The 12,861-nt window shown below is 52.2% G+C and overlaps 2 protein-coding genes across 2 annotated transcripts in view; one reads left to right on the plus strand and one right to left on the minus strand.

The window, feature by feature from the left end:
• Positions 1-10,002, plus strand: part of LOC115152510 (glutenin, high molecular weight subunit PW212-like) — a 17,901-nt gene extending 7,899 nt beyond the window's left edge. The window contains exons 2-5 of the mRNA XM_029697370.1: positions 5,679-5,777; positions 7,263-8,321; positions 8,413-8,780; positions 8,818-10,002. Coding sequence (XP_029553230.1) covers positions 5,679-5,777; positions 7,263-8,321; positions 8,413-8,780; positions 8,818-10,002 — 2,711 coding nt within the window. The remainder of the gene's footprint in view (positions 1-5,678; positions 5,778-7,262; positions 8,322-8,412; positions 8,781-8,817) is intronic.
• The window catches only part of lpp (LIM domain containing preferred translocation partner in lipoma), a gene marked incomplete in the record, with an annotated part of 384,586 nt that overhangs the window by 322,636 nt on the left and 49,089 nt on the right, over positions 1-12,861 (minus strand).

Consider the following 12,861-nt stretch of genomic DNA (forward strand, 5'->3'; position numbering starts at 1 on the left):
TCTACCTGCCTATATAGGATCTCTACCTGCTATATAGGTTCTCTACCTGCCTATATAGGTTCCTCTACCGCCTATATAGGTTCTCTACCTGCTATATAGGTTCTCTACCTGCCTATATAGGTTTCTCTACCTGCCTATATAGGTCTCTACCTGCCTATATAGGTTCTCTATCCTGCCATATAGGTTCTCTACCTGTCTATATAGGATCTCTACCTGCTATATAGGTTCTTACCTGCCTATATAGGTTCTCTACCTGCCTATATAGGTTCTCTACCTGTCTATATAGGTTCTCTACCTGCCTATATAGGTTCTCTACCTGCCTATTTAGGTTCTCTACCGCCTATATAGGTTCTCTACCTGCCTATATAGGTTCTCTACCTGCCTATATAGGTTCTCTACCTGCCTATATAGGTTCTCTACCTGCCCCTATATAGGTCTCTACCTGCCTATATAGGTTCTCTACCTGCCTATATAGGTTCTCTACCTGCCTATATAGGTTCTCTACCTGCCTATATAGGTTCTCTACCTGCCTATATAGGTTCTCTACCTGCCTATATAGGTTCTCTACCTGCCTATATAGGTTCTCTACCTGCCTATATAGGTTCTCTACCTGCCTATATAGGATCTCTACCTGCCTATATAGGTTCTCTACAAGCCCCACAAAAGGTTTCAGACAAATATCTCATTATTTGCTCATTTTGTTTTTTAGGAATTAAATTATCTTTTCTTTTTTTTTTCTTTGAGCTGTATATTTTATACTGTGCTGAGCATTAATGTCCGTAGAATCCAAAACTAGAATCATGTTATTGAGGCCAAGGGGGGGGGGGGAATTTAATGTTTGGACTTTTTTGGATTAAAATCAATATTGTGATCGGGCCATTTTACCTATAAAGGTATGATTAGGAGACAGGTGTATGTTTCTTATATCAAAACGGACTGTTCAAGTGGTCTCTGAGCAATAAAAAAACAAGACAACCTGCTCTCAGTCTCCCCTATCTTATCTCGGATCAGAAATTCAGATTATTTGGCAAAAGATACATTTGGATTCAATACATAGTGTGTCTCTATGATAGTAAAATTCTTCCACAAGCACAATCTGTGTGTGTCCTAAAAAGGAACATTATTCCCTATGGTACACTACCTTTTGACCAGAGCCCTATAGAAACCCCTTTGCTCAGGAGTAGTGCACTATTAAAAGGGACTAGGGTGCCATTTGGGACACATTCACTAGTCATACAAATAATTATTTTGTGTATTTGCATATTTATCTGAGAATGAAGAAGAGACAGTGTGGCCATTTTTAGAAACTGCCAAAAGGATGCAAATATCATTACCAGCTCAGACATGTGTAAAGTGATTACATCCATCTAACAGTCCATCATTATCATCAACAACGATAATTCTATAATTTACTATGTAGGCCTACATCATGACAAAGCCTCTTTAAAATAGGGGACTTCCAATGCAACAGTATTCCAACGCAGAACGTATTGCAAAATTAAAATTAGACATTTTAAATTTGTATAAAGTGGTAACCACTTTATACAAATTAAAATGTCGAATTTACATTTTTGCAATAAGTTCTGCGTCGGAATACAAAACAGTTGTCCTGTAGTGTTTATTGGAAGTCATTCATCATTGGCAATAAATCTAATTCTATATTGACCATGTCGTAACATAGCGTCACTAAACAGGAGAGCTCCAATGCAACTCAGGAAAACATTCAAAAACAGAATATGATAAAAAAAATAAGCTCAGATCGTGACGAACACTGTGATGATGAAGGGTGAACCAAGTTATCATGGCAACTGATCTGAACAGAGAACAGGTGAAATACAATCCATCCATCACACCTTTCCTCAAAATAATATTTTCCCAGCAGCCATCAGAAAAGGAAATAAGCAAGTTTTGAAAATCTAACGTATCAAACTGTCTGCTGGAGGTGAAATACAGCTTAAACACATCTAGCCAAAGGGAGCCCAGAGCCAGGGCCAAGTTTACAAGTCTGCATCTCAAATGGCACCCTATTCCCTATGTAGTGCACTACTTTTGACCAGGACTCATAGGGAGTAGGGTGCCATTTTGGACACAGCCCAAAGCGACGACTACAACTTCAGCCTCTTCAGCTTCACGACTCACTTACGTAATCATTTTAATAATCGTTATCATTAGAATAAATTATACCGTAACAGGTGATTTCTTTCCAATGTAGCTACAGCCATCCAGGACCTCTATACCAGGCGGTGTCAGCAGTACCTCTATACCAGGCGGTGTCAGCAGTACCTCTATACCAGGCGGTGTCAGCAGTACCTCTATACCAGGCGGTGTCAGCAGTACCTCTATACCAGGCGGTGTCAGCAGTACCTCTATACCAGGCGGTGTCAGCAGTACCTCTATACCAGGCGATGTCAGCAGTACCTCTATACCAGGCGGTGTCAGCAGTACCTCTATACCAGGCGGTGTCAGCAGTACCTCTATACCAGGCAGTGTCAGCAGTACCCCTATACCAGGCGGTGTCAGCAGTACCCCTATACCAAGCGGTGTCAGCAGTACCCTTATACCAGGCGATGTCAGCAGTACCCCTATACCAGGCGGTGTCAGCAGTACCTCTATACCAGGCGGTGTCAGCAGTACCTCTATACCAGGCGGAGTCAGAGGAAGGCCCACAAAACTGACTCCAGTAACCAAAGTCATAGACTGTTCTCTCGCACGGCAAGCGGTACCGGAGCGCCATGTCTAGGTCCAAAATTAAGAGCTTCTACCCCCAAGCCATAAGACTGCTGAACAATTAATGAAATGGCCACCCGGACAATTTATATTGACCCCCTCTTGTTTTTACACTGCTGCTACTCGCTGTTTATTATCTATGCATAGTCACTTCACCCCTACCTACATTCACAAATTACCTCAACTAACCTGTAACCCCCGCACACTGACTCGGTACCGGTACCCCCTGTATATAGCCTCGTTATTGTTATTTTATTGTGTTACTTTTTATTACATGTTTTACTTTAGTTTATTGAGCAAATATTTTCTTGACTCTATTTCTTGAACTGCATTGTTGGTTAAGGGCTTGTAAGTAAGCATTTCACTGTAAGGTGAAAGTTGTATTTGGCGCATGTGACTAATTACATTTTATTTGATACCCTGACATTACTAAACACACTGACACACGACTGAGAAATACCCTGACTTTACTAAACACACTAGACCAGCACAAAAACATCCTATGTGTTCTGCATTAGCATCGAATAGCCCCCGTGATATGCAACTTTTCAGGGAAGTTAGGAACAAATATACACAGGCAGTTAGAAAAGCTAAGGCTAGCTTTTTCAAACAGAAATTTGCATCCTGTAGTACAAACTCAAAAAAAGTTCTGGGACACTGTAAAGTCCATGGAGAATAAGAGCACCTCCTCCCAGCTGCCCACTGCTCTGAGGCTAGGAAACACTGTCACCACTGATAAATCCACTATAATTGAGAATTTCAATAAGCATTTCTCTACGGCTGGCCATGCTTTCCACCTGGATACCCCTACCCCGGTCAACTGCCCAGCACCCTCCACAGCAACCCGCCAAAGCCCCCACCATTTCTCCTTCACCCAAATCCAGACAGCTGATGTTCTGAAAGAGCTGCAAAATCTGGACCCATACAAATCAGCCGGGCTAGACAATCTGGGCCCTCTCTTTCTAAAATAATCTGCAGAAATTTTTGCAACCCCTATTACTAGCCTGTTGAACCTCTCTTTCGTATCGTCTGAGATTCCCAAAGATTGGAAAGCTGCCGCGGTCATCCCCCTCTTCAAAGGGGGAGACACTCTAGACCCAAACCGCTACAGACCTATATCTATCCTACCCTGCCTTTCCAAAGGTCTTCGAAAGCCAAGTCAACAAACATTTCAAATCCCACCGTACCATCTCTGCTATGCAATCTGGTTTCAGAGCTGGTCATGGGTGCACCTCAGCCACGCTCAAGGTCCTAAACGACATCAAAACCGCCATCGATAAGAGACATTACTGTGCAGCCGTATTCATCGACCTGGCCAAGGCTTTCAACTCTGTCAATCACCACATTCTTATTGGCAGACTCGACGGCCTTGGTTTCTCAAATGATTGCCTCGCCTGGTTTACCAACTACTTCTCCGATAGAGTTCAGTGTGTCAAATCAGAGGGCCTGTTGTCCGGACCTCTGGCAGTCTCTATGGGGGTGCCACAGGGTTCAATTCTCGGGCCGACTTTTTTCTCTGTATACATCAATGATGTTGCTCTTGCAGCTGGTGATTCTCTAGTCCACCTCTACGCAGACAACACCATTCTGTATAATTCTGGCCCCTCTTTGGACACTATGTTAACAACACTCCAGACGAGCTTCAATGCCATACAACTCTCCTTCCGTGGCCTCCAACTGCTCTTAAATACAAGTAAAACTAAATGCATGCTCTTCAACCGATCGCTGCCTGCACCTGCCCGCCCGTCCAGCATCACTACTCTGGACGGTTCTTACCGTGGATATGTGAATATGTGGACAACTACAAATACCCAGGTGTCTGGTTAGACTGTAAACTCTCCTTCCAGACTCACATTAAGCATCTCCAATCCAAATTTAAATCTAGAATTGGCTTCCTATTTCGCAAACAAAGCATCCTTCACTCATGCTGCCAAACATACCCTCGTAAAACTGACCATCCTACCGATCCTCGACTTCGATGATGTCATTTACAAAATAGCCTCCAACTCTCTACTCAGCAAACTGGATGTAGTCTATCACAGTGCCATCCGTTTTGTCACCAAAGCCCCATATACTACCCACCACTGCGACCTGTACGCTCTCGTTGGCTGGCCCTCGCTTCATACTCGTCGCCAAACCCACTGGCTCCAGGTCATCTATAAGTCTCTGCTAGATAAAGCCCTGCCTTATCTCAGCTCACTGGTCACCATAGCAGCACCCACCTGTAGCACGCGCTCCAGCAGGTATATCTCACTGGTCACCCCCAAAGCCAACTCCTCCTTTGGCCACCTTTCCTTCCAGTTCTCTGCTGCCAATGACTGGAACGAACTGCAAACATCTCTGAAGCTGGAGACCCATATCTTCCTCACTAGCTTTAAGCATCAGCTGTCAGAGCAGCTCACAGATCACTGCACCTGTACATAGCCCATCTATAAACAGCCCATCCAACTACCTCATCCCCTTACTGTATTTATTTATTTACCCCAGTATCTCTACTTGCACCCCAGTATCTCTACTTGCACATTCATCTTCTGCACATCCTACCATTCCAGTGTTTAATTGCTATATTGTAATTACTTCGCCACCATGGCCTATTTATTGCCTTAACTTAACTCATTTGCACTCACTGTATATAAACTTTTACTGTATTATTGACTGTATGTTTTGTTTATTCCATGTGTAACTCTGTGTTGTATGTGTCGAACTGCTTTGCTTTATCTTGGCCAGGTCGCAGTTGTAAATGAGAACTTGTTCTCAACTAGCCTACCTGGTTAAATGAAGGACTTGTTCTCAACTAGCCTACCTGGTTAAATAAAGGACTTGTTCTCAACTGGCCTACCTGGTTAAATAAAGGTGAAATAAAAAATGAAATAAAAAACCCACTACTGAGAAAGGAAATGTACCCTTAAAAAAAGAAGAAGCTTATTCAGCCTCCTCTGTAAAAACCAAAGGCTTTTCTTCATATTCAAATAAATGGCAGCAATTTACATTTAATTCCGAATCCATTAGGATGATTCAGGCTGAACCAGCCAGCAGCAGAGAGACAAATAGTCATATTATCTAAACCATTTAACACTCTGAAATGGGAACCAGTCCTAATCAAACTGACGTGATCAGACAATTCATGTACAATAGACCCATTACTACAACTTCAAAAGAGGCCTAATCTGTCAAAGAAATGTCATTTAGTGGTTGAAAATGTCTTTATACTTTGGAGTAGGATGGGGACGGACTCCAACCGGACAATATTACAAATCTTTCTTTCTTTTTTTACTTTTACCCCGTTTTCTCCTCAATTTTCCTGGTATCCAATTGGTAGTTACAGTCATGTCTCATTGCTGCAACTCCTGTACGGCCTCGGGAGAGGCGAAGGTCGAGAGCCGTGCGTCCTCCGAAACACGACCCCAACCAAGCCGCACTGTTTCTTGACACAATGCCCTGCTTAACCCTGAAGCCAGCCGCACCAATGTGTTGGAGGAAACACCGTACACCTGGCGACCATGTCAGCGTGCACTGCGTCCGGCCCGCCACAGGAGTCGCTAGAGCGCGATGGGACAAGGACATCCCTGCCGGCTAAACCCTCCCCTAACCCGGACGACGCTGGGCCAATTGTGCACCGCCCCATGGGTCTCCCGGTCGCGGCCAGCTGCGACAGAACCTGGACTAGAACCAGGATCTGTAGTAGCACAGCACTGAGATACAGTGTCTTAGACCACTGAGACAGAGCCTGGACTAGAACCAGGATCTGTAGTAACACAGCACTGAGATACAGTGTCTTAGACCACTGAGACAGAACCTGGACTAGAACCAGGATCGGTAGTAACACAGCACTGAGATACAGTGTCTTAGACCACTGAGACAGAACCTGGACTAGAACCAGGATCGGTAGTAACACAGCACTGAGATACAGTGTCTTAGACCACTGAGACAGAACCTGGACTAGAACCAGGATCGGTAGTAACACAGCACTGAGATACAGTGTCTTAGACCACTGAGACAGAACCTGGACTAGAACCAGGATCGGTAGTAACACACAAATGAGATACAGTGTCTTAGACCACTGAGACGGAGCCTGGACTGTGTTGATAATGGTACAGAGTACAGAGTCTTCAGGTGCTCTGCTCTGGTCAGGGATGAGTTTACTGTGTTGATAATGTCTATTGATTTATACGTTATCCTCCCATAACGCAGCAGACCCTGGTTTGGATGAGGAGCAGTTTTACTATATGTGGACAGACAGACAGACAGAACACTGCTCCTTAAGTGCTCTCTCCTTCTGCAGACAGACAGACAGCATGCAGGTTGATGGTCTCTGAGTGTCTAAAAGGTAGACCAAAGACCATGAAAAATAAATATCCCTCAAATCACCTTGGCCTTTACTCTCTCTGACAGGGCTTTATAGGGTATTTATAACGTACCAAGCAGTGAAGTCGTTTATTTAAAGCACATCGGTCCCTGAGAGAAAAGTGAAATGTATGTTTCAGGTGAGTAAAATGCACGTTAGGGTAGCTTTTCTAAACTTGTTACTAATGGAGTGAAAAGGTTATGCCTGAGGGTACCCAGAGCCAGGGCAGAGGGTCATCTCTCCAGGCCAGGAGCCAGTCTCTCCAGGTCAGAAGCAGGGGCCAGTCTCTCCAGCGCAGGAGAAGGGGCCAGTCTCTCCAGGCCAGGAGCAGGGGCCAGTCTCTCCAGGCCAGGAGCAGGGGCCAGTCTCTCCAGGGCAGGAGCAAGGGCCAGTCTCTCCAGGGCAGGAGAAGGGGCCAGTCTCTCCAGGCCAGGAGCCAGTCTCTCCAGGCCAGAAGCAGGGGCCAGTCTCTCCAGGCCAGGAGAAGGGGCCAGTCTCTCCAGGCCAGAAGCAGGGGCCAGTCTCTCCAGGCCAGGAGCAGGGGCCAGTCTCTCCAGGCCAGGAGCAAGGGCCAGTCTCTCCAGCGCAGGAGAAGGGGCCAGTGTCTCCAAGCCAGGAGCAGGGGCCAGTCTCTCCAGGCCAGGAGCATGGGCCAGTCTCTCCAGGAGCAGGGGCCAGTCTCTCCAGGCCAGGAGCAAGGGCCAGTCTCTCCAGCGCAGGAGAAGGGGCCAGTGTCTCCAGGCCAGGAGAAGGGGCCAGTCTCTCCAGGCCAGGAGCAAGGGCCAGTCTCTCCAGGGCAAGAGAAGGGGCCAGACTCTCCAGGCCAGGAGCCAGTCTCTCCAGGCCAGAAGCAGGGGCCAGTCTCTCCAGGCCAGGAGCAGGGGCCAGTCTCTCCAAGCCAGGAGCCAGTCTCTCCAGCGCAGGAGAAGGGGCCAGTCTCTCCAGGAGCAGGGGCCAGTCTCTCCAGGCCAGGAGCAGGGGCCAGTCTCTCCAGGGCAGGAGCAAGGGCCAGTCTCTCCAGGGCAGGAGCAAGGGCCAGTCTCTCCAGGGCAGGAGCAGGGGCCAGTCTCTCCAGGCCAGGAGCAGGGGCCAGTCTCTCCAGCGCAGGAGAAGGGGCCAGTCTCTCCAGGCCAGGAACAGGGGCCAGTCTCTCCAGGCCAGGAGCAAGGGCCAGTCTCTCCAGCGCAGGAGAAGGGGCCAGTGTCTCCAGGCCAGGAGCAGGGGCCAGTCTCTCCAGGAGCAGGGGCCAGTCTCTCCAGGCCTGGAGAAAGGGCCAGTCTCTCCAGGCCAGGAGCAGGGGCCAGTGTCTCCAGGCCAGGAGCAAACGCCAGTGTCTCCAGGCCAGGAGCAGGGGCCAGTGTCTCCAGGCCAGAAGCAAACGCCAGTGTCTCCAGGCCAGGAGCAGGGGCCAGTCTCTCCAGCGCAGGAGAAGGGGCCAGTCTCTCCAGGTCAGAAGCAGGGTCCAGTCTCTCCAGCGCAGGAGAAGGGGCCAGTCTCTCCAGGCCTGGAGAAAGGGCCAGTCTCTCCAGGCCTGGAGAAAGGGCCAGTCTCTCCAGGCCAGGAGCAGGGGACAGTCTCTCCAGGCCAGGAGCAAGGGCCAGTGTCTCCAGGCCAGGAGCAAGGGCCAGTGTCTCCAGGCCAGGAGCAGGGGCCAGTCTCTCCAGGCCAGGAGCAGGGGCCAGTCTCTCCAGGCCAGGAGCAGGGGCCAGTCTCTCCAGCGCAGGAGTAGGGGCCATTCTCTCCAGGCCAGGAACAGGGACCAGTCTCTCCAGCGCAGAAGCAGGGGTCAGTCTCTCCAGGCCAGGAACAGGGGCCAGTCTCTCCAGCGCAGGAGCAGGGGCCAGTCTCTCCAGGCCAGGAGCAGGGGCCAGTCTCTCCAGGCCAGGAGCAGGGGCCAGTCTCTCCAGGCCAGGAGCAGGGGCCAGTCTCTCCAGGCCAGGAGCAAGGGCCAGTCTCTCCAGGGCAGGAGCAAGGGCCAGTCTCTCCAGGGCAGGAGCAGGGGCCAGTCTCTCCAGGCCAGGAGCAGGGGCCAGTCTCTCCAGCGCAGGAGAAGGGGCCAGTGTCTCCAGGCCAGGAGCAGGGGCCAGTCTTTCCAGGCCAGGAGCAGGGGCCAGTCTCTCCAGGCCAGGAGCAAGGGCCAGTCTCTCCAGGGCAGGAGCAAGGGCCAGTCTCTCCAGGGCAGGAGCAGGGGCCAGTCTCTCCAGGCCAGGAGCAGGGGCCAGTCTCTCCAGCGCAGGAGAAGGGGCCAGTGTCTCCAGGCCAGGAGCAGGGGCCAGTCTCTCCAGGAGCAGGGGCCAGTGTCTCCAGGCCAGGAGAAGGGGCCAGTCTCTCCAGGCCAGGAGCAAGGGCCAGTGTCTCCAGGCCAGAAGCAGGGGCCAGTCTCTCCAGGCCAGGAGCAGGGGCCAGTCTCTCCAGGCCAGGAGCAAGGGCCAGTCTCTCCAGGGCAGGAGAAGGGGCCAGTCTCTCCAGGCCAGGAGCCAGTCTCTCCAGGCCAGAAGCAGGGGCCAGTCTCTCCAGGCCAGGAGCCAGTCTCTCCAGGCCAGGAGCAAGGGCCAGTCTCTCCAGGGCAGGAGAAGGGGCCAGTCTCTACAGGCCAGGACCAGGGGGCCAGTCTCTCCAGGCCAGGAGCAGGGGGCCAGTGTCTCCAGGCCAGGAGCAAACGCCAGTGTCTCCAGGCCAGGAGCAGGGGCCAGTCTCTCCAGGCCAGGAGCAGGGGCCAGTCTCTCCAGCGCAGGAGAAGGGGCCAGTCTCTCCAGGCCAGGAGCAGGGGGCCAGTCTCTCCAGGCTCTGAGAAGGGGGCCAGTCTCTACAGGCCAGGACCAGGGGAAAGTCTCTACAGGCCAGGACCAAGAGCCAGTCTCTACAGGCCAGGAGCCAGTCTCTCCAGGCCATTTCCTGGTGTTTTTACAATCTTTTATGTCCAACAGTGAAAAATCCCAAAATGATAGATTGTTTTGGGCTCAGAAAACTTGGCAAGGGACAAATAAAATCATTGTCAGTTGGGGAACGCTGGTCTACGATGTGTTTCTGAAGTGGGCCCGTCCTTCTCCTCCTACCCCTCTCCTCTCTCCTTCCATCTCCCTTCCTCCAGACCTCCTCTCCTCCTCTCTCCTTCCATCTCCCTTCCTCCAGACCTCCTCTCCTCCTCTCTCCTTCCATCTCCCTTCCTCCAGACCTCCTCTCCTCCTCTCTCCTTCCATCTCCCTTCCTCCAGACCTCCTCCTCCTCTCCCATCTCCGTTCCTCCAGACCTCCTCCTCTCCTCCCATCTCCCTTCCTCCAGACCTCCTCTCCTCCTCTCTCCTTCCATCTCCCTTCCTCCAGACCTCCTCTCCTCCTCTCTCCTTCCATCTCCCTTCCTCCAGACCTCCTCCTCCTCTCCCATCTCCCTTCCTCCAGACCTCCTCCTCTCCTCCCATCTCCCTTCCTCCAGACCTCCTCTCCGATCTCCCTTCCTCCAGACCTCCTCTCCTCCTCCTCGTTCCATCTCCCTTCCTCCAGACCTCCTCTCCCATCTCCCTTCCTCCAGACCTCCTCCTCTCCTCCCATCTCCCTTCCTCCAGACCTCCTCTCCTCCTCCTCGTTCCATCTCCCTTCCTCCAGACCTCCTCTCCCATCTCCCTTCCTCCAGACCTCCTCTCCTCCCATCTCCCTTCCTCCAGACCTCCTCTCCCATCTCCCTTCCTCCAGACCTCCTCCTCTCCTCCCATCTCCCTTCCTCCAGACCTCCTCTCCTCCTCCTCGTTCCATCTCCCTTCCTCCAGACCTCCTCTCCCATCTCCCTTCCTCCAGACCTCCTCTCCTCCCATCTCCCTTCCTCCAGACCTCCTCTCCCATCTCCCTTCCTCCAGACCTCCTCCTCTCCTCCCATCTCCCTTCCTCCAGACCTCCTCTCCTCCTCCTCTCCCATCTCCCTTCCTCCAGACCTCCTCCTCCTTGTTCCATCTCCCTTCCTCCAGACCTCCTCCTCTCCTCCCATCTCCCTTCCTCCAGACCTCCTCTCCTCCTCCTCGTTCCATCTCCCTTCCTCCAGACCTCCTCTCCTCCTCTCTCCTTCCATCTCCCTTCCTCCAGACCTCCTCCTCCTCTCCCATCTCCCTTCCTCCAGACCTCCTCCTCTCCTCCCATCTCCCTTCCTCCAGACCTCCTCTCCTCCTCTCTCCTTCCATCTCCCTTCCTCCAGACCTCCTCTCCTCCTCTCTCCTTCCATCTCCCTTCCTCCAGACCTCCTCCTCTCCCATCTCCCTTCCTCCAGACCTCCTCCTCTCCTTCCATCTCCCTTCCTCCAGACCTCCTCTCCTCCTCTCTCCTTCCATCTCCCTTCCTCCAGACCTCCTCCTCCTCTCCCATCTCCCTTCCTCCAGACCTCCTCCTCTCCTCCCATCTCCCTTCCTCCAGACCTCCTCTCCCATCTCCCTTCCTCCAGACCTATTCTCCTCCTCTCCCATCTCCCTTCCTCCAGACCTCCTCCTCTCCTCCCATCTCCCTTCCTCCAGACCTCCTCTCCCATCTCCCTTCCTCCAGACCTCCTCCTCCTCTCCCATCTCCCTTCCTCCAGACCTCCTCCTCTCCTCCCATCTCCCTTCCTCCAGACCTCCTCTCCCATCTCCCTTCCTCCAGACCTCCTCTCCTCCTCCTCGTTCCATCTCCCTTCCTCCAGACCTCCTCTCCCATCTCCCTTCCTCCAGACCTCCTCTCCTCCTCCTCGTTCCATCTCCCTTCCTCCAGACCTCCTCTCCCATCTCCCTTCCTCCAGACCTCCTCCTCTCCTCCCATCTCCCTTCCTCCAGACCTCCTCTCCCATCTCCCTTCCTCCAGACCTCCTCCTCTCCTCCCATCTCCCTTCCTCCAGACCTCCTCTCCTCCTCCTCTCCTCCCATCTCCCTTCCTCCAGACCTCCTCCTCTCCTCCCATCTCCCTTCCTCCAGACCTCCTCTCCTCCTCCTCGTTCCATCTCCCTTCCTCCAGACCTCCTCTCCTCCTCTCTCCTTCCATCTCCCTTCCTCCAGACCACCTCCACCTCTCCCATCTCCCTTCCTCCAGACCTCCTCCTCTCCTCCCATCTCCCTTCCTCCAGACCTCCTCTCCTCCTCCTCTCCTCCCATCTCCCTTCCTCCAGACCTCCTCCTCTCCTCCCATCTCCCTTCCTCCAGACCTCCTCTCCTCCTCCTCGTTCCATCTCCCTTCCTCCAGACCTCCTCTCCTCCTCTCTCCTTCCATCTCCCTTCCTCCAGACCTCCTCCTCCTCTCCCATCTCCCTTCCTCCAGACCTCCTCCTCTCCTCCCATCTCCCTTCCTCCAGACCTCCTCTCCCATCTCCCTTCCTCCAGACCTCCTCTCCTCCTCCTCGTTCCATCTCCCTTCCTCCAGACCTCCTCCTCTCCTCCCATCTCCCTTCCTCCAGACCTCCTCTCCTCCTCCTCGTTCCATCTCCCTTCCTCCAGACCTCCTCTCCTCCTCTCTCCTTCCATCTCCCTTCCTCCAGACCTCCTCCTCCTCTCCCATCTCCCTTCCTCCAGACCTCCTCCTCTCCTCCCATCTCCCTTCCTCCAGACCTCCTCTCCCATCTCCCTTCCTCCAGACCTCCTCTCCTCCTCCTCGTTCCATCTCCCTTCCTCCAGACCTCCTCTCCCATCTCCCTTCCTCCAGACCTCCTCCTCTCCTCCCATCTCCCTTCCTCCAGACCTCCTCTCCTCCTCCTCGTTCCATCTCCCTTCCTCCAGACCTCCTCTCCTCCTCCTCGTTCCATCTCCCTTCCTCCAGACCTCCTCCTCCTCTCCCATCTCCCTT

The sequence above is a fragment of the Salmo trutta genome, chromosome 17 (assembly GCF_901001165.1).
Source record: "Salmo trutta chromosome 17, fSalTru1.1, whole genome shotgun sequence".
Lineage (NCBI taxonomy): Eukaryota > Metazoa > Chordata > Actinopteri > Salmoniformes > Salmonidae > Salmo > Salmo trutta.